Source organism: Lissotriton vulgaris, chromosome 6, assembly GCF_964263255.1.
Source record: "Lissotriton vulgaris chromosome 6, aLisVul1.2, whole genome shotgun sequence".
NCBI lineage: Eukaryota > Metazoa > Chordata > Amphibia > Caudata > Salamandridae > Lissotriton > Lissotriton vulgaris.
The window spans coordinates 1,628,627,854-1,628,649,737 of NC_141694.1; the positions used below are offsets into that span (position 1 = coordinate 1,628,627,854).

The window sequence follows — 21,884 nt, forward strand, 5'->3', positions numbered from 1 at the left end:
GGAAGGGGCTGGTAGGGAGGTCAGGATTTTTTCGATTTTTGCCGAGAAAAATTCGGCCATCTGGTTACATTTTACGCCCTCCAGGTCTGGAGTCGGCGGTGGGTCCTGCATTTTGGTGAGGAGATTAACTATGCGGTAGGTCTCTTTTGCGGAATTGGCCGCTGAGGCTATTTGATCCTCGAAGTAGGAGGCCTGCGCTGTTTTTAACACGTTTTTATAGAGCCTAATATGGGCTCTGTATTCACTTCTGTCTTCTGTATTCCAGTTTTTTCTCCATTGGCGCTCCAGCCTTTTGCCTTTCTTTCTTAGTTCACGTAATTCCTGAGTAAACCACGGCAGTTTGGAGGATTTCCTGCTGGATGGGGAGAGGTTAGAGTGGCAAGACTGAATTAAGGGAATCGTTAATCCATTTATGCAATTGGACTTCGGCTTTAGAGGGATCTGGGTCTACTACTGGTAAAGTGGTTGACAGCGAACGTTCCCATAGGTTTGTGTCCAATTTTTTCCATGGGCGTGATGAGACCTGGGGACGGGGAGTTTCCGACATCTTGCCTGGAAGTTGAAGTTTAAAAGGGACCAAAAAGTGGTCTGACCAGGGGAGGGGCAGAGGGGTTTGAACGGATAGTTTGGTGAGGTTGGAGAAAATGGGATCAAGCAGATGTCCTTTCATATGAGTAGGTTCATTGCTGCGCAGTTGTAGATTGAGGGATGTTAGATCGGTTTTTAAGTCTGAGGCAAGTTTGTTGGCGTGATCATCGAAGTGGAGATTTAAGTCTCCGAGGATTGTGAAATTTGGAGTCACGCAGGCAAGAGAGGAGATGGCGTCCATAAGAGAGTTTATGAAGCACCCTGCCTGTCCTGGTGGGCGGTAGATTAGGACCCCAGATAGGGTGGTAGATGGAGGCAGGTGTAAGGAGAAAAGAACATTTTCGCTATCTAGGATGGGGCTGTCTTTAAACTGACATGATAGGTTGTCGCGATATATAATCGCTAAACCCCCTCCCGTACCCGTCGGTCTGTTGAGGGTTTTGATGAGGTACCCAGGTGGTAATGATTGGATAATGTCCGGGTCGGAACTTGTAGACAGCCAAGTTTCTGTTAAAAACAGGACGTCAATGGCGAAGTCTGTCAGCAGTAGGTTGATTTCTGTCTGGTGCTTAGAAAGTGACCTACAATTGAGCAGAGCCATCTCCAGGCAGGCTGGTTCTGGATGGGGGGAAAGCGTAAACCTGTAGGCGCAGTTCGGGCATCTTGGATGCTCGTCCTCCGGGGTAATGAGTCCGTTGCACCTGGTGTTTAACGGTTCTCTGAGTTGGTGCAGAGATTCTTGTGAGTATTTGATTCGAGGGAGGCTAGGACCGGCCGGGGGTGTAGGCTCTGGGCTCGGTCTGGCGCGGACGGGCGCGGACGGGCGCAGACGGGCTTGCCTTAGGCGCTCCCGCTGCGCTCGTCCACGGCGCTTCCGCCATAGGCACATTTTAAAGTGATTGTTGAGGGAGGGGACAGGGGGGTGTGGCCAAACAAGTGGGCGTGGCCTGAGTCCTCGCGCTGCGAGCGTCAGAGGAGTGAATCAATTAGGGGTCAGCCGGCAGCGTTAGAGTCCGCTACCTGAACTGAGTGACGTGCTCGATTCTTAGCAGTTTGCAGAGTTGCTGTGGTGAGTTTTAAAAGCTAGCACAAGTAAATTTGTGACAGTTTTACAATTTTTAAAAAGCAGTGCAATGCGCTATGCGCTCTACCGGCTTCCGCCTCAGGAGTCTGATCAATGGGCTACCTGGCGCTTTTACTCAGCGTTATGTAGTCGTCTCCGGGGGGCGTGGCCAAACAAGTGGGCGTGGCCTGAGTCCTCTCGCTGCGAGCGTCAGAGGAGTGAATCAATTAGGGGTCAGCCGGCAGCGTTAGAGTCCGCTACCTGAACTGAGTGACGTGCTCGATTCTTAGCAGTTTGCAGAGTTGCTGTGGTGAGTTTTAAAAGCTAGCACAAGTAAATTCATGACAGTTTTACAATTTTTAAAAAGCAGTGCAATGCGCTATGCGCTCTCCCGGCTTCCGCCTCAGGAGTCTGATCAATGGGCTACCTGGCGCTTTTACTCAGCGTTATGTAGTCGTCTCCGGGGGGGCGTGGCCAAACAAGTGGGCGTGGCCTGAGTCCTCGCGCTGCGAGCGTCAGAGGAGTGAATCAATTAGGGGTCAGCCGGCAGCGTTAGAGTCCGCTACCTGAACTGAGTGACGTGCTCGATTCTTAGCAGTTTGCAGAGTTGCTGTGGTGAGTTTTAAAAGCTAGCACAAGTAAATTCGTGACAGTTTTACAATTTTTAAAAAGCAGTGCAATGCGCTATGCGCTCTCCCGGCTTCCGCCTCAGGAGTCTGATCAAGACCACGAGGACGTCCCCCCGGCGACTGGGACCCGAGGTCCAGTGCCCAAAGACCCTCCTCGATGAACCTGACAACGCCTGCAGCCTCAGAATCAGGGACCCCTCCAACCGCGACCAGCTGAGGGTGATTTCCCGACACAAAAGACACCCCGGCACTCGGCCCCCTGTACCCTCCTTGGAGGTACCTACCTCTTCTCCAAGGTCCCAACTTACCTCTCAAAGTGGTGGTCGCACCTGAAAAATCTCCGCCCCAGAGTCTCTAGCCTTTGTTCACTTCCTAACTTTCCCATTGGATAACATTGAGCGCCCGACAGCTCAAAACCACCCTGCACCCAGCCGCCCGAGTGCTGCTGTAAGTGCAACTACTACTCTACTTTCCCACTTGCCCTGAGTAAGTGACCAGGAGCCCAGCACCCACAGCCGAGTAGCCTGCTTGCTTGCAACCACCAACCAAAGACCCTTACCCTCCATTAAATTGCATTGGGCCTACTCTCTTCACCCGGCTGCCCCTTTGCCGCTGAGGGTGTAACTACTGTACCTTTCCGACCCTGGGAGACCCCTGAGTCTATGCCCAGAACCTTAACTCCACCAGTCGAGTACTTACCTAAAAGCTGATAACTCACTTTCCTTCCATAGGTTAACATTGACTGGTTTTCACTTGAAATTTCTTTTAAGTGTGGAGTTTTGAAACTTTAAAATATTCATCTAAAATCAGCGAATAACGAATTCCGAATTACTCAACTGCGATCAGGAGAGAAGCCAGTACTGTACCTTTTAGCCAAGTACTGAACCGCATAAGTAATCCTAACTGTACTTACCAGTTACCTGTATTTTCTTCCATAGGAAACCATTGACTGTATTCTGTGAAATTTCTTCTAAGTGTCGGTTTTTGCAAACTACAAATAGTCTTTAAAAATCGTACCCAATACCAAAACGTAATTACTTACCTGTCTTAGGTAGAGGTCCCAGTGCTGAACTTAGGAGTCCAGTACTGGATTACAAAAGTAACGAGAACCTACTTTACCTGTGACTTGAATTTCCTCCCATAGGATAACATTGATTGGTTTTCACTGAAAAGTTTCTGTCAACTTTGAAAATACATTTATATTCTTTAAAAATCACAACTGTAACGAAAACGCTTTAACTTAACTGTTTACAGCTTATGTCCCGGGACTGAATCCAGGATCCAGTCCTGTGGTTAGAAAAGTAATCCTTAAAGTAATCGACTGCATTTATGTAGAAATACCCATTGAGCTCAATGTTAAATTGTGTTTGAAATTGTGTTGCCTATTGCAACCACTGTAGCTATTGTACTTACAAAGTCTATTGCCTTTTTGAAAAGTAATTACCTAAAGTCACTCATATTGAGAAAAGTATATTTTTATACCTGCTGGTTCTAAAATAAAACAACTATATCTTTTTATATAAAACCATTGGCCTAGAGTTCAGTTCTTGAGTGTGTGAAACCTTTTGCTGACTGGGTGTGTAGAACAAATACTTTACAGTGTCCTCTTATACTGCCTTACTGCTCGACCAAGCTACCACTTTGGAGAGTAAGGTTATATCTAACTTTAACCTCTGGCATACCTCTGGAGACTGGGGACTCTATACACACTATACCTTACTTTGGTCCAGTATATATAGAGACACTTTCTTACACTCATGCAAACACTGCTTTTAAAAAGAGTGAAAACTAGCTATTTCAGAGATCAAACATAAGAAGACATTGTTAAGTGTACAGTTTTTTATTGGACAATAATGTGTCGTTATGGGAAAATGATACCACACCCTGCTCTATTTTACATATTATGCTATATGTAACCCTCATCTGGTCCTCACCCAGTTTTGACCGTAGATAATTCTAGCCTCATGTATAAAAAAAAACACAATACAGATCACTATCATTTATTAAACAAAATAATATCCCAAAATGTAATAGTCTATTATAAAAACATAATTGCACCCTTCACTTTTTCATATCAGTCAAAAAGGTTATTTTTATAAGGATAAACAAAGCCATATGATTACTTGATTATCAGGAAGTGCTTCCACCTGCATATAAAATTAGAAACTTTGTCAATTAAAGTTTATGGGATCAAATTATGCCTAGATCAGAAATTGTCTGTAATCGTCTACAAAATATGTTGCTGTTCATCAGTCTGGAAAGGGTTCTAAAGCTGCTTTCAAACAACATGAAGCCCATGATTAGACCGTGAAATAGATTATTTACAAATGGAGAAAGTTCAGGACGATGCTAGTGTACCCAGAATAGACCATTTCTGCAAATGTACTCAAGACAATAGGAAATGATGCTCCTATAGGTTGCAAAGTCGATCAGATATATATCCCAGGATAGTGGTATTGTTGTTAGGGCAAACGGCGCCACTCAGTAGAGTAGCACTAGTATCGGTATTAGGATATTATCTTGATCTTGGTGCTGTAAGGTAAGGAGAACCACTAATCTCCCCAAAGCCAGTGGTCAGAACCACTTGAACATCAAGAAGAAAAATTCCCAGCACACAATAGTATTGTCACAGGATTATCAAAGTGCACAGTGTGAGCACAAATTTAACCCAGAGAAATTATTTCTTGTTCTCTTTCCTTTTATTGCTCGGATCTTTTAACAAGGCTATCTTCTCTGTATGCCTCTCCATTTTTTGTGGTGATAATTCCAACCCACAGTGGGGTTCTGTTTTCATAGACATCCGCTATCGCAGTATATATATCTCCAATGAGTTCTGGTGTGTCACAAGAATCGTAATTCGCAGTCACCGGCCTGAGGGTGTCTTCCCTTGTGTCTTTCCGAGAACGGAACACAGAACTCATTTGGAGATATATGTGTGTGTGTATATATATATGTGTATATATATATATATATATATATATATATATATACTGCGTTAGCGGATGTCTATGAAAACAGAACCCTTATGTGGGTTGGAATTATCACCATAAAAAAACAGAGACATACAGAGAAAATAGCCTTGATAAAGTTGCGGGACGATTTACCATGTCAGCAACGAAACACTTGTTGGCTGTTAGAAGATCCGAGGAAAAAAAGGAAAAAGAACAAGCACTCACTTTTCTGCGTTAAATTTGTGCTCACACTGTGCACTTTGATAATCTTTTGACAATACTATTGTGTGCTGGGAATTTTTGTTCTTTATCCAGGGATCTTTAAGATGTAAATAAGGTAAACACTAGAGTTCATGATTGTACCTTCAGGAAAACATGAGAAAGGTATGGCTTTTGTGGAATGGTAGCCAGGAGAAAATCAATTTTCTATATAAAGAACATTGCTGCTCGGTTTAGAATTGCTAAGAAAGCACCTGAACTAACCAGAAGGCCTCTGGACCAATATTCTTTCCACATTTGAAACCTAAGTGGAGTTGTTTGTTTTAATGCCCAACAGCATGTTAAGCAAAACTGAAACACTATCTATCGCCACAAGAGCCTCATACCAACAGTCAAGTATCATATAGGAGAAATTAGAGTTTGTGCCTGCTTTCTCAGCACAGGACATGGATGCCTCACCGTCAATGAGCCCATAGTGAATTCCTCTCTTTTCCAATGCCTCCGAGAGGATCATCAGTTCAACAGCTAAAGCTTAGCTGAATGTGGCTCCTGCAATAGGATAATGACCCAAAACACACCAGTAAATCTGTAACTAAATGGCTCATAATCACTAGAATTAGGATTTTGAAATGCGCAGTTAAAACCCAAACCTCAAGCTGATTGAGATGCTATGGCAAGACATTCTGACTCTGTTTATCAAAAGATCCCCTCAAGCATCGCCAGCTTTGAGCTGTCTCTTTTTAAGGAGAAGTGGGACAGAAATCCTAGAATTCTAAAGAGAGATAGTTACTTTGATGGACCTGTTACAGTAGACTGTTAGAATCTGCAAATTAATCTTCATTATTTCCTTGGATTGTACGTACTGTCTTTTATATATAAATACATGCCAAAAGTTCTTAAAATGAATAATGCCCCCTGGCCTTGAGGGGAACTTCAAAGAAAGACTGAAATAGCTGTATGAAGGGAAGAACGTTGAACCAGTAGAGGCGCATGGGATTTGTTGAGCTGTGTGTTAGGAATTAAGCCAAGTGGCGAAGTGAGGACGTGTGTGCCAATTTCAGGACTTGAAAGTTGTATGTGGCTGGATCAACTTAATTTTTTCCAGTATTAGCAAATAGCCCCAATGGAGGAAGCTAGAGTGTGTTGTACCACTGATGTATTGATGCACACTGTCAGATATCTGTGTATGCTACATTGAGGCACCTTCATTTATATGTGTTGTTGGAGTTGAGTTGTGTCTGCCGTTTTCCGTCATGATATGCAGAGACTGATTGAAAGTGTAACTGAATGAAGTATTTTTCAGGATGATATTACTTTGAGGGACAGAGCAGATAATTAAGATCGTTGTTCTATATATACTGAAAGAGGCAGGATAATCAGCATAGAGGAGTGCCGGTTCACCATGGGAGAAATAGAATATCTCGGTCATAGCATTTTGAGCGAATGTGAGAAGCAAGAAATGAAATTACCTTTCAACACATAAAATAAAACATGATCTAGTTATCATATAGAACTACATGTACAAAGTTATCCGGTACAGCTCTCGGACTAATCAATACACAAAAGCTCTTTTTACAGCTAACCCCTGACGAAGATCATAGTTCGAAATGCATTGGGTTATGAACATTGTCCGTATCCAAATTTGATTGACAGCACGTGCCAATGTATAAGCCTGGATAGGCAACAGAAGGCATTTGAAAATGCAAAAATGAAAGGTTTTTGGTCAATATTGCTGTCTCCGGAGTGATTCTACTAAGACACACAGAAATGGATGAACATTTAGTTTACTGGATGGTGTACTGTGGTTTAAATTGGATGACATGGTTTACATTGATACCTCGCTTTCATTAGCAGTGCAGCAGCGTGGTGCACAAATGGTGGCACCTTTATGCTCTATCTTTGATATGCTGTGGTGGGATGATACACAGCGCTGTTCTGCACGCAAAATATTCTTGACATTCTCAGCATAACTTTAATGTATAAAGGAAGGTGTGCAGCCGTTATTATTCTCTTTACTTTCAGTCTTAATGCATCGGTATTCTAGTGCTTGGATGCCTCTCTAAGTTCCATTTCAGATGCAATTTTTGTTCGATTCATTTTATATTTGACTATCTTTGAACTTGCCTCTTGTTATGATGTCTTTTAGAATACAATGTGTATAGTTTTTTTTATTACACACTCTTTAATTGTTATCTCTTATTTATTGTTTAAAACCTTCTGGGTTTGTTTATTTTAAGGGATGATGCACCTGCTGCTCTGGAGGCTTCGATTGACTGCTACAAGAAGTACAACTGTCTGCCAAGGCTCCATGACGTGCTTTGTAAACTCGTAGAAAGAGGAGACACCGAGCTCCTACAAAAAGGTAAATTATTATTGTTTTGGAATATTTTCTGTATTTACATGCATTTATATAATTATTTGAACTAAATGGGAGAGATACTCCGCTTTTGTGTTAAAACAAGCTATGGCATAGAATGCGTGAGAGGAATGTAATTGGGGTTAGGCTCCAGATACGGTACTGTCCAGGTTGGGGACTGGTGCAAATTGTATGTGCGCTAAGAGAACATGATTAGATAGTATCCGCTGCTAATTCCTTTCATATTGCGTTTTAACAAAGGCGTGTGCTTTCTTGGCTACTCATCTGGGGCAGCAGGAAGTGGGAGAGCTCCCTTTAAAGGATAGCTGACTTTTGAAGGAAGCCTCCAGGGAAGGGATGACGCAGTAGGTGCCCAGAACTGTAATGAAGGGTTAGTATTTTCTTATAGTCTTCGAAAATCGAGGAAGGCATTTCTGCTAACAGAAACCCTTGGTCACATAACTGATTCTTTGTGCACACAAGACAAATCAAATCTATTAGTTTAGTTTCTGAGAATCTTAAGGCTAATTTTATTTTTTATTCTAGTGCCTCGACCAGTTATGAGGATGAAATTGCTGGTGATTTCTTGGTAGCAAAGTCAGAGGAAATTATGTTCCTATTGTAGGGAAAACAAAATGCTAGTAAAGATCTGCTATGATGGGTGCGGGACAAAAGTCTTCCAAAGGGATTCTCAGCTTAGTATTAGATATTTCTCTGAACAAGCTATTCGGAGCACATTGGGAGTACCTGGATATAAGTGGTCTTTAGTAGCAGTCTACGAGATGTCTCCACATTGTTCTACAGAGCCAGCGGCAACATCAGTACTTGACCTCTGGCTGTGGCAGGAACTCCTGTGTGGGCGATAGTCTGACAACCCTGTGTGAGCAGCTCTGGAAAAACAAGTCTTCTTAATGAAAAGTGAATGGTTTTCGACTTAACCTTGGAGCATCAAGTCTTGAACAAATATTCGATCAGCGTATTTACTCCTTTTCATAAGACTTTTACCATGATCTCAAACAAACTGCTTCAGGTCGAAATTTTGATCTATGAAAAACTTATCCTTGATTAGGTTGAGCCTGTACAGACGTGCCTCAGCGGAAGAGAGCCTTCTGATGCTACTCCAGTTGCACCCAGTTTAATGTTGTATTATAAATATTTATCATTGAATAGGGGTAAACGTGTGCCATAATAACAAACTGACGAAATAGCTGATCCCAAAATATAGTTTGATACAGAATTCTAACCCCCGATTCCTCACCTTTTTAATATTCCGCATGCCTCAGACGGGATATGTGAACTTTTTTCATCAGTACCTTTGTGCACCTTTATGTGGCATGGTGCGGCTCTGCACCGACTCTGTTCCGCTGTAGAAATTATGTGGCTAGCCTATTTTGGTGCCATTCCCATACACTGACTTTTGTTGCTTTCTAAGCTGTCCGTGCCCACAGGTGCAGAGCCCCAGTAAAAATGTGGTTGTAACCAGTGTGTAGATTGCTAGACATGGAATTAGGTGATTGGCTAGAGTACAGCCACAGAAAGTGGAGGATGGGAGGGTCAGTGAGGAACCTGCAATTAGAGTCTCTACCAGATAAAACGCTATCGAAGGTAGGTTACTTTATTTTTCTTATGGAGACTTCTAACCGCAGATTTCTCACCTTTTGAGTAGCTACCAAAGCAATACCTATTTTGAGGTGGGTCGGTAAATTGATTCAAATCAAAAAGACATGCAAGAGCGAGTGGGCAAAATGTACCGGTCGTCAAACTTGGCTATCCAGAGAGTAGTGCTTCGTGAACGTATGGAGTGATGCCCACATAGCTGCCTGTCTGATGTACAGAACAAAAACTCGGTGCCAACATAGTGGTAGCAGCTTTTGCCTGGTGGAATGAGTGTACAGGACTTTCGGAGCTGCTTTTTGACTAAAGCATAACAAACCCAGTGGGCAATGGTCCTTTTCTGCAAGGCTTTCCTTTTTTTCGCTTCTTCGAACCTCACAAAGAGCTGATTATTCACCCAGTGTTCTCTGGTGCTCTTTTGCGCTTTTGGGGTCCAGTCAATGGAGTCTATCCTCCTAATGAGACCGAGCATAAACACTGATAGGGTAATGGTTGTACCGATTTTGATTTGATTTGATTAATGATTTATAGAGCGGGGGGCGCTAGAGGGCGCGCTTGCGGAATGGCTGCCTAGACCTGCAGCTCCCGCTCCTTGGTCACTTATCCTGCCGGGATCCTTCGCCACGGGGTGCTGTGGTGCCCCCAGGAGACCGGATTCCGCATCCGGGGGGTGCGATCTACAATCGTACCAAGTCTGGAGTGGCTGTGACCCCCGGAGCCGAAGATACGGGCTCCTGAAACCTGCCCGGTGCCTGCTCTGGAGCTGCCTGAGGCGGGCGCTCGGCCGCCACAGCTACGCGACCCCGGTGCCTGCCACGAGGCTCCCGGGCCGCATCGGACCCTCACCTTCCCGATCCTGTTGTGACGGCGTGCGGAGAGGACGGTGCAGGTCGGAGACTGCTGCCTGCTAGCCCTGCGTCTCTCCCCGGCCGTCACCTCGCTGCCACAGAGGGCGGGCTGCTCCTGCCGCGACGCTTGCTACCGCGGCACTACCTGGTCGACGTGCCCGTCTCCCCTGGCGCTGCAGACCTGTACCTGCGCGGCGCTGCCCGCCTGGAATCCTCGATCGAGAGCTGGGGCTGCCCCATCGTGCGGAGTCCCCCTGACACTTTACCGCATTGCTGAACTGCAGACTATTGCGTGATTTCGAGCGCTGGGTGCGCTGGGGGCTACACACGCATTACACAACTGCCATACTAAGAGGCGCCAACCAGTGTGCCACATTACTCCCGACATTGGCCTGCCTCCCTGGATCTGACCCTGCAGCCCATCGGGGGGGGGGCCATGCTCTGGCCTCTACACTACCTGGCTTCCACACAGCGAGTGCCTGATAACGCAGCCGGGTACCCAGGACTGGACAAGCAATCACTACCACTGGGCAGTTGGTTACCATTTAGCGCTGTTGGTGGTACCGGCCATATTGCGGTATACCACGACACGCCGAGCCTGGGACCCTATTACCTGCTCCTGGCTGTCTACTGCCCACGGTGCTCTGCCATCCTACTTTTTTCTTTTTGGCCTCTCACTTGCTCCCGGTCACAACCATGGGTCGGCCTGAGACTCGCCAGCCTAAGCTGAGCTTCGACAACACGCGCAAGAGCAACACGTCGACGCAGATGAACCCAGGGCCCAGCGTGCCGCCTCCACAGCCTGCCCCACCCGTCGCTCCTGCTGCGGACCTTACCAACCTGATACAGGAGATGCGTCAAGGCTTCGCCACCGTTGTAGAGAAAGTGGACGGCGTCACGGCTCGACTGGACGCCCTGGTCCATAAGGTGGACCGCCATGAGGAGCGCATCACAACTGCGGAACAGAGAATCTCAGACAACACTGATGCCGCCGCGTCCCATACGACGCAACTAGCGAGAATGGACAATCTCCTCCGCATCATAGCGGCAAAGAATGAGGACTTGGAGGCACGAAGCCGCCGGAATAACATTCGCATTACGAACGTGCCGGAGTCCACTGCTACGGGCAGGATGGAGCTCTATGTGGAGAAATTGCTCAAGGGTTCCATCGGAGAGGAAGCTTTCTCGTCCCAGTTCATCGTGGAGAGGGCCCACCGATCCCTGGCGCCTATGCCCCAACCAGGACTGCCACCGAGACCTATCATTGCTCGTCTTCTGAATTATCGGGACCGCGACACGGCCCTCAGGGCTGCCCGGACACAAAGATCACTGAGGTTTGAAGGCATTACGTTCTCCATTTATCCTGATTTCACCCCGATGGTTCAGGATGAGCGGCGCAAATTCCTCCCAGTGAAGAAAAAACTGCGGGAGGCCCAAATAGACTACGCCCTCTTGTACCCAGCGAAGCTTAGAGTCACCCTCCAGGGCAGGCAACGCTTTTTCACCAACCCGCAGAAAGCTGAGGAATTCCTTAAGACGATCCGAAGAGCGCGCAGGGATGAACAGGCCCCTGCAGACGAACAAGAGAATGATGACCTGCCTCCAGAGCACCATGCAGACTAGCGGATCTTACATACTCTGACTCATATATGCATCGTACCGAACCACTAGCTGGCACCGATTCACCACTTGAGAGCTGGGGAGATACGTGAGCGGCGATCATCTGGACATTGCACCCCAGTGGTAACGTATACCAAGGACCACTCTCTCGGCCCTAGACTCCACCGAGGGCGGTACAGTCTGGAGCTATGGGCCGGATAGTGTCAGCGCGTACTTTCTAATGTACCCCTATTGGGTGTTCCCCACTGACTTACTGTTTGTTTGGCTGTTTGCCTCACTGAAGTTGGGGGGGAGGGTGAAGGGGGGGGGTTCACGTTGGGGGGATCCATGGCTACTGGCATGTTTGGGATGCTGGGGTGGGTGGGGGGGGTCTAGATTTTGTGCGATTAGCATTGCATGTACTGTGTATATATTTCTTCGCCTGGTGTATGATTTGGTCCTTCGGGGGTGGCGGTGGATCCATTGTTTGGCCCTCTTGGGCACCTTCGTCTTTACTGTCGCTATGTCCATGGCCGCTGTGAACACAACTGCGCGACTGACATGTCTATCGTGGAATGTCCGGGGGTTGAACGATGCTAAAAAATGCAGGAATGTTATTGCTTACTTGAATAGACATCATGTACAAATTGCCATGCTGCAAGAGACACACCTGCCCATACGCAGGGACAACTCCTTTGGACTCAAATGGGCGGGTGCCCGTGCCTTCTCCTCCTATTCGTCTTATGCGAGGGGTGTGGCGATTCTCATTGCCCGTGGTGTGCCTTTCCATCGCTTTGGGGAGGAGGTGGACAGGGAGGGGCGGTATGTTTTGCTGTGGGGTAGGGTGGGACATGAGACCTATTTATTTATCTCAATGTATGCACCGAATATTGACTCACCTGCCTTTTTTTCCACACTGTGGGGTAAAATCGTTTCCATTGGGGCACGACTTGTCATCTGGGGTGGTGATTTTAATCTGGCGCTGGCGCCCCCCCTTGACAGGGCGGATGGAGTTGGTTCCTACAAGCCCTGAGCCAGAGAGATTTTGGAAGGAGTGGTGGAGGAGGGTGGTCTGTTTGATGCCTGGAGACATCTACATCTCCTCGGACGGGAGGGCACACACTTCACACCTCACACCGGGACATGGGCGCGCTTGGACTATTTTTTTGTAACCCGAGACATTACTAAGGAGCTGATAGGAGTTGACCACTTGCCCAGAACTTTTTCAGATCACAGCCCTGTGAAGCTGCAGTTCCGAACTCCTGGTTGGGACAGTCCGAGACCACAGTGGAGGCTAGGCCCCGAGGTGCTTCTTGATGAACTCTTTCGTACAGAGCTGGGTGAAGAGATTAGGGATTTCTTTCCTAGGAACAAGGGCTCAGTGGAATCAGTAGAGCACATATGGGAGGCTTTCAAGGTCACTATAAGGGGGTTCTGCATTTCCAAATGTCACGGGGTCCTGCGTGCTATCCTGCGCACCATCACCACACTAGAGAGAGAGCTACGGGATCTGGAGCTCCAAATGGCGGTGGACGACGATCCGCGCCTACAGGTTACCTTTAGGGACACACTATCCAAATATGAGGAAGAGGCTGCCAGAGAGGCGAAATATCGGGGTAAACACTGGGTGGCCCGGAGATACTGCGAAGGGGAGAGACCTGGGAAAGTGCTGGCTTCACTCACACGTACACCACGCGGACACAACACTGTCTTAGAGCTTACAGATGTGACCGGCGCCACCATTAGAGAAACAGATGCGATACTCACCACATTCACGACACACTACTCGACACTATATACATCCACGGCAGAGGCGGACGTTCCATACGCTGAATACCTGAACGAAGTGGCGCTCTGCTGGCTTAGTGATGGGGATAGGGAATTCCTTGCGGCGCCCTTCGAGCTCGATGAGGTTCGTGAAGCCATCATGTCCCTCAAAAACGGTAAGGCCCCGGGGCTCGATGGCATCCCGGCTGAATTCTACAAGGCCTATATTGAAATCATGGCGCCCGTGCTTAGTGAAGTATTTACCGAATCATTGGCTGATGGGATACTACCCTGCTCTATGCGGGAGGTGGTTATCACCTCTCTTCTGAAACCGGATAAGGATCCCACCTCCTGTGACTCCTACCGCCCACTCTCCCTTCTGAATTGTGACGTCAAGATCCTTGCCAAGGTCCTGGCCACACGACTTTCGCTGCTCATGACCAAACTTGTCCTACCTGACCAATCTGGCTTCGTGGCGGGCAGGTCTACGTCTCATAATCTCCGCACCCTTTTCTCCCTGCTCCGCACAGTCCACCCTGATGTCCCTGTGGCAGCTGTGTTCCTGGACGCCACCAAGGCGTTCGACTCTGTCGAATGGCCTTACCTCTTTTCGGTCCTGGCCAGTATGGGTTTCCCTAAAATGTTCTTGGCCTGGGTGCGCCTCCTGTACACGGATCCCACGGCAAAAGTGCTGATAAATGGCAAACTGTCGCCACCCATCAACCTTACGAGAGGCACCCGCCAGGGATGTCCGCTCTCGCCTCTATTATTCGCTATTGCAGTGGAACCTCTGGCTTGCCGCCTGCGCCAATTACACCGAGCAGGAGCGGTACAATGTCTGCAGCGGCAAATCGATGTATCCCTCTATGTGGATGACATAACGCTGTACGTCAAATACCCGTATCAACACCTTAATCCCCTGCTTCGTGAGTTTGTCCTTTTCGGAGGAATGTCAGGTGACTTCCCACTAGATTACCCATTGGTATGGTGCCGTGATGATCTTAGATATCTAGGGATCCGTGTCGCTAGCGCCAAGGACGAGACACTCCGCTCCAATTATGGCGTGGCCGTGACCAAACTGACTGCCTCCGTTGATAGGTGGATCACGATGCCACTCTCCATGGCTGGTAGAGCTTCCCTTATAAAAATGGTAATACTACCCCGATTCCTGTACCTTTTCCTCAATATTCCCTACTACCCTGGTGCTTTTTTTTTCAAGACACTCCGCACGGAGCTGCGCAGACTCTTTTGGGGCGGTAAGTCTCCCCGTTTGAAATGGTCAACATTGACCCTGCCCTATGACCAAGGGGGGTTTGATATCCCCGATTTCGAAACGTACTATCTATGCGCGCAGGCGCATTACGCCTATCATTGGATGGCTCCTACTCCCTTCACGCCACATATAGCGGTGGAGGACTGGATAGTACACCCCCTCCCGCTGAATGGCCTGCTGCATTGTCCCGAGACCTCCATCACCACTTCGAATACCTCGGTTTCTTGCACACTGGATGCATGGCGCCGCATTGCTCGGCGACTGCTCTGCACGCTGCCCTACTCCCCCAAATTGCCTCTTACTTATCACCCACGGCTTGCCTTGCTATCGGAAATAGGATTCCGGCACCTTTGTGGCAAGCTTCTTATCGCCTGCTGGGGAGATCTGTTTCACGACGGACTTTTCAAATCGGCTGATCAATTCTTTGGAACGCATGAACGTACGCCTCTTGAACTATTTTACTATGTCCGGCTACGCGCTGGGATGCGAGACATCCTACCTGACTATCCTGATGAGCCTGCGACCCTGCCACCACTACACTATCTCTTAGAGTCACAGGATGGGACCCATTTGGTCTCTGGGCTCTACCGCCAGTTTCGCGGGGCTGCTCCCTTACAGGTCTCTGCTGCCCGATTGCACTGGTCAGCGGAACTGGGAACAGATATCTCGGATGACCAATGGAAATACTGCTGCGCATTAACCTCCCGCATCTCTGCCAGCTGCAGATTGAAAATAATACATTATAAGTTCCTTCAGAGGATATATTACACGCCGGTCCGAAAATTCAGATTTGGGCTGGCCGATAATGATCGCTGCGAACGATGCCGTGCTGAACATGCTGATTTTCTCCACCTGGCGTGGTCCTGCCCCCAAATTGCTGATTACTGGCGACAGGTCATCGAAGCTGTTGCGGAAATGGTGGATGAGGAGGTTCCTGCGGACCCTCTGGTAGCCATCCTTGGATATACCAAGCAATTCTCTAGGGAATGCAGAAAATTCACTGACATAGCATTGCTCTTGGCCAAGCGACGTGTTGCTTGCCGTTGGAGCAGGGGCAGAGCTCCCAAGTTCAAGGACTGGCTGACTGACTTAACATACTGCCAAGACCAGCACACCACCTTTGCTGAACTGCTGCCTCTCTCATGCCGGCCTGGGAACATCTGGGATCCACTGTTACACTACTTGCTTAAACGCTCAACTGACGATGTGCAGTCGAGAGATGAACCCGACACTCCCCAGCTACAGTGACACTTATTTAGAACCCGAACTGTGACCCTGGGTAAACAGTGCTGCCCTCTTACACCTTTCTGTGCCTAAGCTTCCTCCCAAGCACATGGACGGAGGGTCCCCCCTCTGGTGAAATGTGTCCTTCATACCCTGCCGATCCTGAAGCTTACACCCCACGAACTTCCAATCGCACTACCGGTCTAGACTGGGACAGTCAGTTTCCCCGCGCAGCGCCACCTGCTAGGACAGCTACGATACACCATTGCCATACACTAACACAACACAGTCATGTAACACCTCTTAGTTTGTTAATTCGTTGGGATGTTTCATGGTTCTTGTTTCACGGACTACAAAACAGCAGTGAGACTACTCTCTCACTCAAAAAATCTGTTCGACTGCTGCTCATCCTCGCTTGGACTGCTCCACCGGATTCTGATGTGATGCAGCATCACTCTGTAATGTGCCGCCGGGCCCCCGGGATGCCGGCTTCCAGGCTGTGTATTGTTACTTCTCCATTGCTGCCGGCCTCCGGGTTGTAGGCGACCCAAGCTGTGTATCCTACTAAGTTTATCTCAATAAAGCAGGTTTGAACCCCAAAAAAAAAAAAAATATGATTTATAGAGCGCGTAGCTACCCTCTGGCGTCCCAGCGCTATCGTAACAGCTTGACAGTACTCCTGGGGAAGGATTATTGGGGGAACAACCAGGTTTTCAGCAGTCTGCGTAATGAGAGTAGATTGTTTTCTTTGCGGATGTTGAGGGGGAGGCTGTTCCAGAGCTTGGGGGCGTTGTAAGAAAAGCGGCGGCCGCCTGTTCGTGCTTTCCTTATTCTGGGGACGCTCGCCAGAAACAGGGCGACCTGAGTTGTCGGGTGGATTTGTGAGGCTTGATGAGAGGTCTCAATATTGGTGGGCCTTTGCCTTGTAAGATTTTATGGGAGATGCATAAGGCTTTGAAGGCAATGCGCTCTTGGATGGGAAGCCAGTGAAGCGCCTTGAGGGAGGGTTTAACTGAGCATCTTGATTTCGTTCCCGTAAGTAGTCTTGCTGCAGCATTCTGGGCGTGCTGAAGTTTTTTTATGACAGCTACTGGTGCGCCCAGGTACAGGGCGTTTCCATAGTCTAATCTCGATATGATGAGGCCCTGGATCAGAATGTTCCTAGACTGGGGGGGGCATAAGAGGAAGGACCTTACGGGCTGCTCGCATGAGCGCAAAGCAGGTGCCAGCTGTCTTTCTTGCTTGGGCTCTGAAGCTAACGTCCTGGTCTAACAAAAAACCCAGGCTTTTGATTTCTTGTTTTGGTGTGGGAGGGGTGCCCATGCTAGGTGGCCAGTCAAGGGTTTTGGGAAGTTTGTTTGGGTCGCCTAGGAGCATGATTTCGGATCCGTTGAGTTTGAGTCTGGAGTCGCCCATCCATATAGATATATTGTGCAGGCAGGTGACTAGGTTCTCCATGGATTGATCGGGCTGGTTGATGGAGATGACTAGTTGTGTTTCGTCAGCGTACATGACCACCTTTATGCCGAATGGTGAGGCGCTGTCGTCTAAGGGGGCCATGTAAACATTAAAAAGTGTGGGGCTCAGGGAGGAGCCCTGAGGAACTCCACAGTTCAGGGGGAGAGCTTTGGAGTGACCGTAGCTGTCGGCCACTTGGAAGGTCCTGTGTTCCAAGAATGATTTTAGCCATGCGAGGGCGGTCCCCGAGATGCCAGTTTTTCGGAGGCGGTGGAGGAGGATGGTGTGGTCCACCGTGTCGAAGGCGGCATTCAGGTCCAGGAGGATCACTGCCACTGATCCTCCTGCATCCAAGATGTGGAATGGCGTCAAAACTTTTGTAAGGAAGGATGCTTGCTTTCACAAAACCTTGTTGTCTTGGAAGAAGGTGGTGTGACACAGAGAGCTTGAAGGTCACTTACCCACTGCTTCTATGTTATGGTGATGAGGGACACCGTATTGAGGATGAGAAGCTGCAGGGGACAGCTGTGAAGGGGCTCAAATGATGTGCACATCAAATATGTGAGATGACCAATTTAAGGTCCCACTCTGGCATGAGAAAGGGAGGAAACAGATGTTGTAACACTTTTTAGAAAGCGGATCACAGGCGATTTGAATAGCTAGGACTGGTTCGAACATGAACTCTTTTTAGTCTATATCTTCTGTACATCTCCAAGTACAGTAGATCTGAGGTTTGCTACACCAGTGAGAATTAGTGTTGAATTGTCTTGGCAAACGAGTTAGACATTAGTTTTCACCCCCAACAAGGTGCTCCTCCTTCTCCCTTGGTTTATAGATTGACCAATGCCATCATATCTTGTAAAGTAGGCGTTAGGGTACTTATTTTTTGTAAACCCCATTGGCTTGTATGCTTCTCATACATAGTCTTTGTGACTTCATTATCTATAGTTCTAACCTCAATTGGGATTGTAGAACTGTCTGCAAAGAGGACAGGCTGCTGTAGTATTGTCCTCTACCGAGTGAAGAGAGTCCTTGAATCACTGCAGTACCTGTCTGCTCTTCACAGTGTTCTTTCATAAGCCCATCTCAGTCTCCTTCACTTAATGCAGGGAGGCTACCGTGTTTCCTCTGAGGACTCAACGACTCCTATGTAGTTCTCCTCAGTCTGCCTTTCTCCTGAGTGTAGGTAGCTTTAAATGGTAAGATCACAGCTCAGGGCAACCATATTTAAGAACATTCCCAAAGACTTGGGGTCTATATGTACCCTAGAATTTAATGTCCAGGAAAGGTGGATAAATGTTTGATGTACCATATGGTGTGCTGTGGTGATTAAGACATAGTGGTATACCTACATATGTGGATAGGTTTGTTTTGATTGATTCAAAGTCTCAATGTATGTATATCTGCACACTTCCTATTTGTTTGGTACTGCCTCTAACATGTGCTCAGTGGAAGACATTCGTTTTCAGCTCAAAAGGGCAGTACTCTCAAGAAGGTCCTCTACACCCCTCTTGTTTATAAATTCTCCATTCGATATTGGTCACTTTGCCCTTCAAACTCTGATTTTTGTATTTGTTCAAATGTGTTCAATGTGAACAATTCATTCTTTACTTTTAAGAATGTTTTCTCTGCTCTCTTGTTTTTTCATTTACAATGTTATTCATGCACCTTGGAATAACTATTCTTAATGCCAACTAACAAACTGGCCAAATTTCAGTCATCAGAGCATATTGGATCTCTTTCTTGAGCTAGCCAAATTCAATTTTACATGCTTTTATTTTGTTCAGAAAAAGAAACCTGTTGAAACTATGGAGGTTCATGGTGCAAAGAGGCTTAGAGTTCTTTAAGCACAATGGGATCTTGTAGAAAAACTGATGAGACTCAAGTAATTTTGGGCCAGCAGAGACAGAGAACTCAAGCAATCAATCAGGGGCTTATAAAGCGTGACTACTCACCCGTGAGGGTCTGAGGGCGCTGGGGGTGGGAGGGGGAGGGAAGAGGGGAGGAGCTGCTGCTGGTCCCTCTATGTGTAGGATCATTCGAAGAGCCAGGTTTTGAGGTCCTTCTTGAATTCGGTCAGTGACACAGATTGCCTGAGGTGGAGAAGCAGAGTGTTCTAAGTTCTGGTGGTGGAGTAGGAGAATGAACTTTCTCTGGTTCTGGTCTTGTGGATCTTTGGGACGGAGGCTAGGACGAGTTGGGTGGCACAGAGTTGTTTGGTGGGTATGTGGAATGCGAAGCAGTGATTCCGGTATGCTGGTCCTTCGTCGTGGAAAGAGCTTTGTAGGCATGTGTGAGGAGCTTGAAGGTGATTCTCTTACTGACTAGGAGCCAGTGGAGTTGTCTGAGGTGTTGCGTGAGGTGGCTGCAGCAAGGGATGTCGAGGACCAGTCTCGCTGTTGAGTTTTGAATGTTCTGTGGTTTCTTGAGCTGTTTCTGGGTGAATCCTGCATAGTTTGTGTTACAGTAGTCGAGTCTGCTGGAGATGACCAACTTTCTAGATTCTGTGGGGAGCCATCTGAATGTCTTTCGAATCAGGCTGAGTGTGCAGAAGCAGGCTGAGGAAACTGCATTAATTTGGCGGTTCATTGTGAGCGATGACTCCAGTATGGTGCCGAAGTTGTGTGCTTTGTCCATCGGGGTGGGAGGGGGTCCCAAAGCGGCTGGCCACCAGGGTCATCCCAGGTTGATGGGGTGAGTCCCAGGATGAGTACTGCGGTCTTGTCCAAGTTTAGCTTGAGACAGCTGTCTTTCATCCAGGTAGGAACGGCCTTTGTTCTGCTGATGAAGTTAGTTCTGGCTGTTGTGGATTCGTTGGTAAGGGAGAGGATCAGCCGGATGTCATTGGCGTAGGAGACTGTATGGTCTGGGCTTCTCATGATGGCTTTTAGGGGGGCCATGTAGACGTTGAAGAGGGTGGGGCTCAGGGAGCAACCCTGGGGCACTCCGCAGCTGATCTCTCTAGGTTCTGAGAGGAACAGGGTAGTCTAACTCACTGAGTCCAGCCAGTGAGGAGTGGATCCAGTCCAGAGCCTTTTCGCGGATGCCGGCATAGTGGAGTGTCGTGATTGGGTCGCAGTTGGGAGACTGTGTCGAAGGTGGCTGAGAGGGCCAATAGTATGAGTGCAGTGGTCTCGCCCCGGTCAAGGAAGGAGCATATATTATCGGTGGCGGCAAGGAGTGCGGTCTCGTTGCTGTGGTTTCTTCGGAAGCCCGATTGGGAGGTTTCCATGACCTGGTTCACTTCTATGAATGCGGAGAGTTGGGTGTTGATGGCCTTTTCAATGACCTTGGCTGGGAAGGGAAGGAGGGAGATGGGTCTGAAATTCTTGAGGTCTGTCTAGTCTGATGACGGCTTCTTCAGCAGGGGGTTGATCTCGGTCTGGGAAGGTAGCAGTTTCGATGGAGCAGTTGATGGTGTTTGAAAGCTGGTGGGCGATGGCGACGGCTGCTCTGTGGAAGATGTGGTACTGAAAGGGATCCGATGGGGCTCCTGAGTGGATGCTCTTCATTGTCTTGAGCAGGGGTCTCCAAACCGGTCCTGGAGGGCCGGATCCATGCCAGATTTTTGGGATATCCCCATTGAGATACATGTAGTTATTTTAAAAATCTGGCATGGATCCGGCCCTCCAGGACCAGTTTGGAGACCCCTGGTCTTGAGTGTGTCCTTTGTTGTGAACGGGGTCCAGCAGAGCACTGTATGTTTGGGTGCGGCGTAGTTGCGTGCAGTGGTGTCTGGCAAAGTGGTAGGTTCTAGTGTGTCGAAGCTGTCGTAGATGTGCCTGATCTTGGGATGGAAGAAGGTGCCAAGTTGATTCCAAAGAACTGCTCCTCTGTTTTGAGATTCTTTAATTCTCCTGTTCTGACTGTCTAACCAGCCGTACCATATGACTCTTAGCTTTTACCTGTTTCTAGATGTAGCTAACTTAAGCACATGGTTGCCCAAGAATAATTCTACAAAGCCCTGAGAGGTGTAGGACTAGCATTTGCATGCAGTAGTTTGCTTGAATTCTGATTTATCAGCAGAGCTTCTGCCATCTGGCTTGGCAGAATCCATCCCTACTGCAAGGTGATCTGGTCACACACTGCAGCATTTCCAGGCTAATGGGCTTACAAGGAGAACCTACCAATACGTATTTGTCTCATGGTCTGGACCTATTCATTTTACTTTCAGAAATTCCTGCCATTGACTCATGGCTATAAAAGTTAAAAGATGCATTGTTAGTAGTTGCCAGTTTTCCTTTCCCTAGATTATCTTTTACAAATCATCATTGGGTCTGTTAGGTTCATTGGTT

At 47.8% G+C, this 21,884-nt stretch overlaps 1 protein-coding gene across 1 annotated transcript in view; it reads left to right on the forward strand.

The window, feature by feature from the left end:
- Window positions 1-21,884, forward strand: part of LRPPRC (leucine rich pentatricopeptide repeat containing) — a 675,215-nt gene that overhangs the window by 380,353 nt on the left and 272,978 nt on the right. The window contains exon 24 of the mRNA XM_086927797.1: window positions 7,688-7,812. Within this exon, the coding sequence (XP_086783923.1) occupies window positions 7,688-7,812 (125 nt within the window). The remainder of the gene's footprint in view (window positions 1-7,687; window positions 7,813-21,884) is intronic.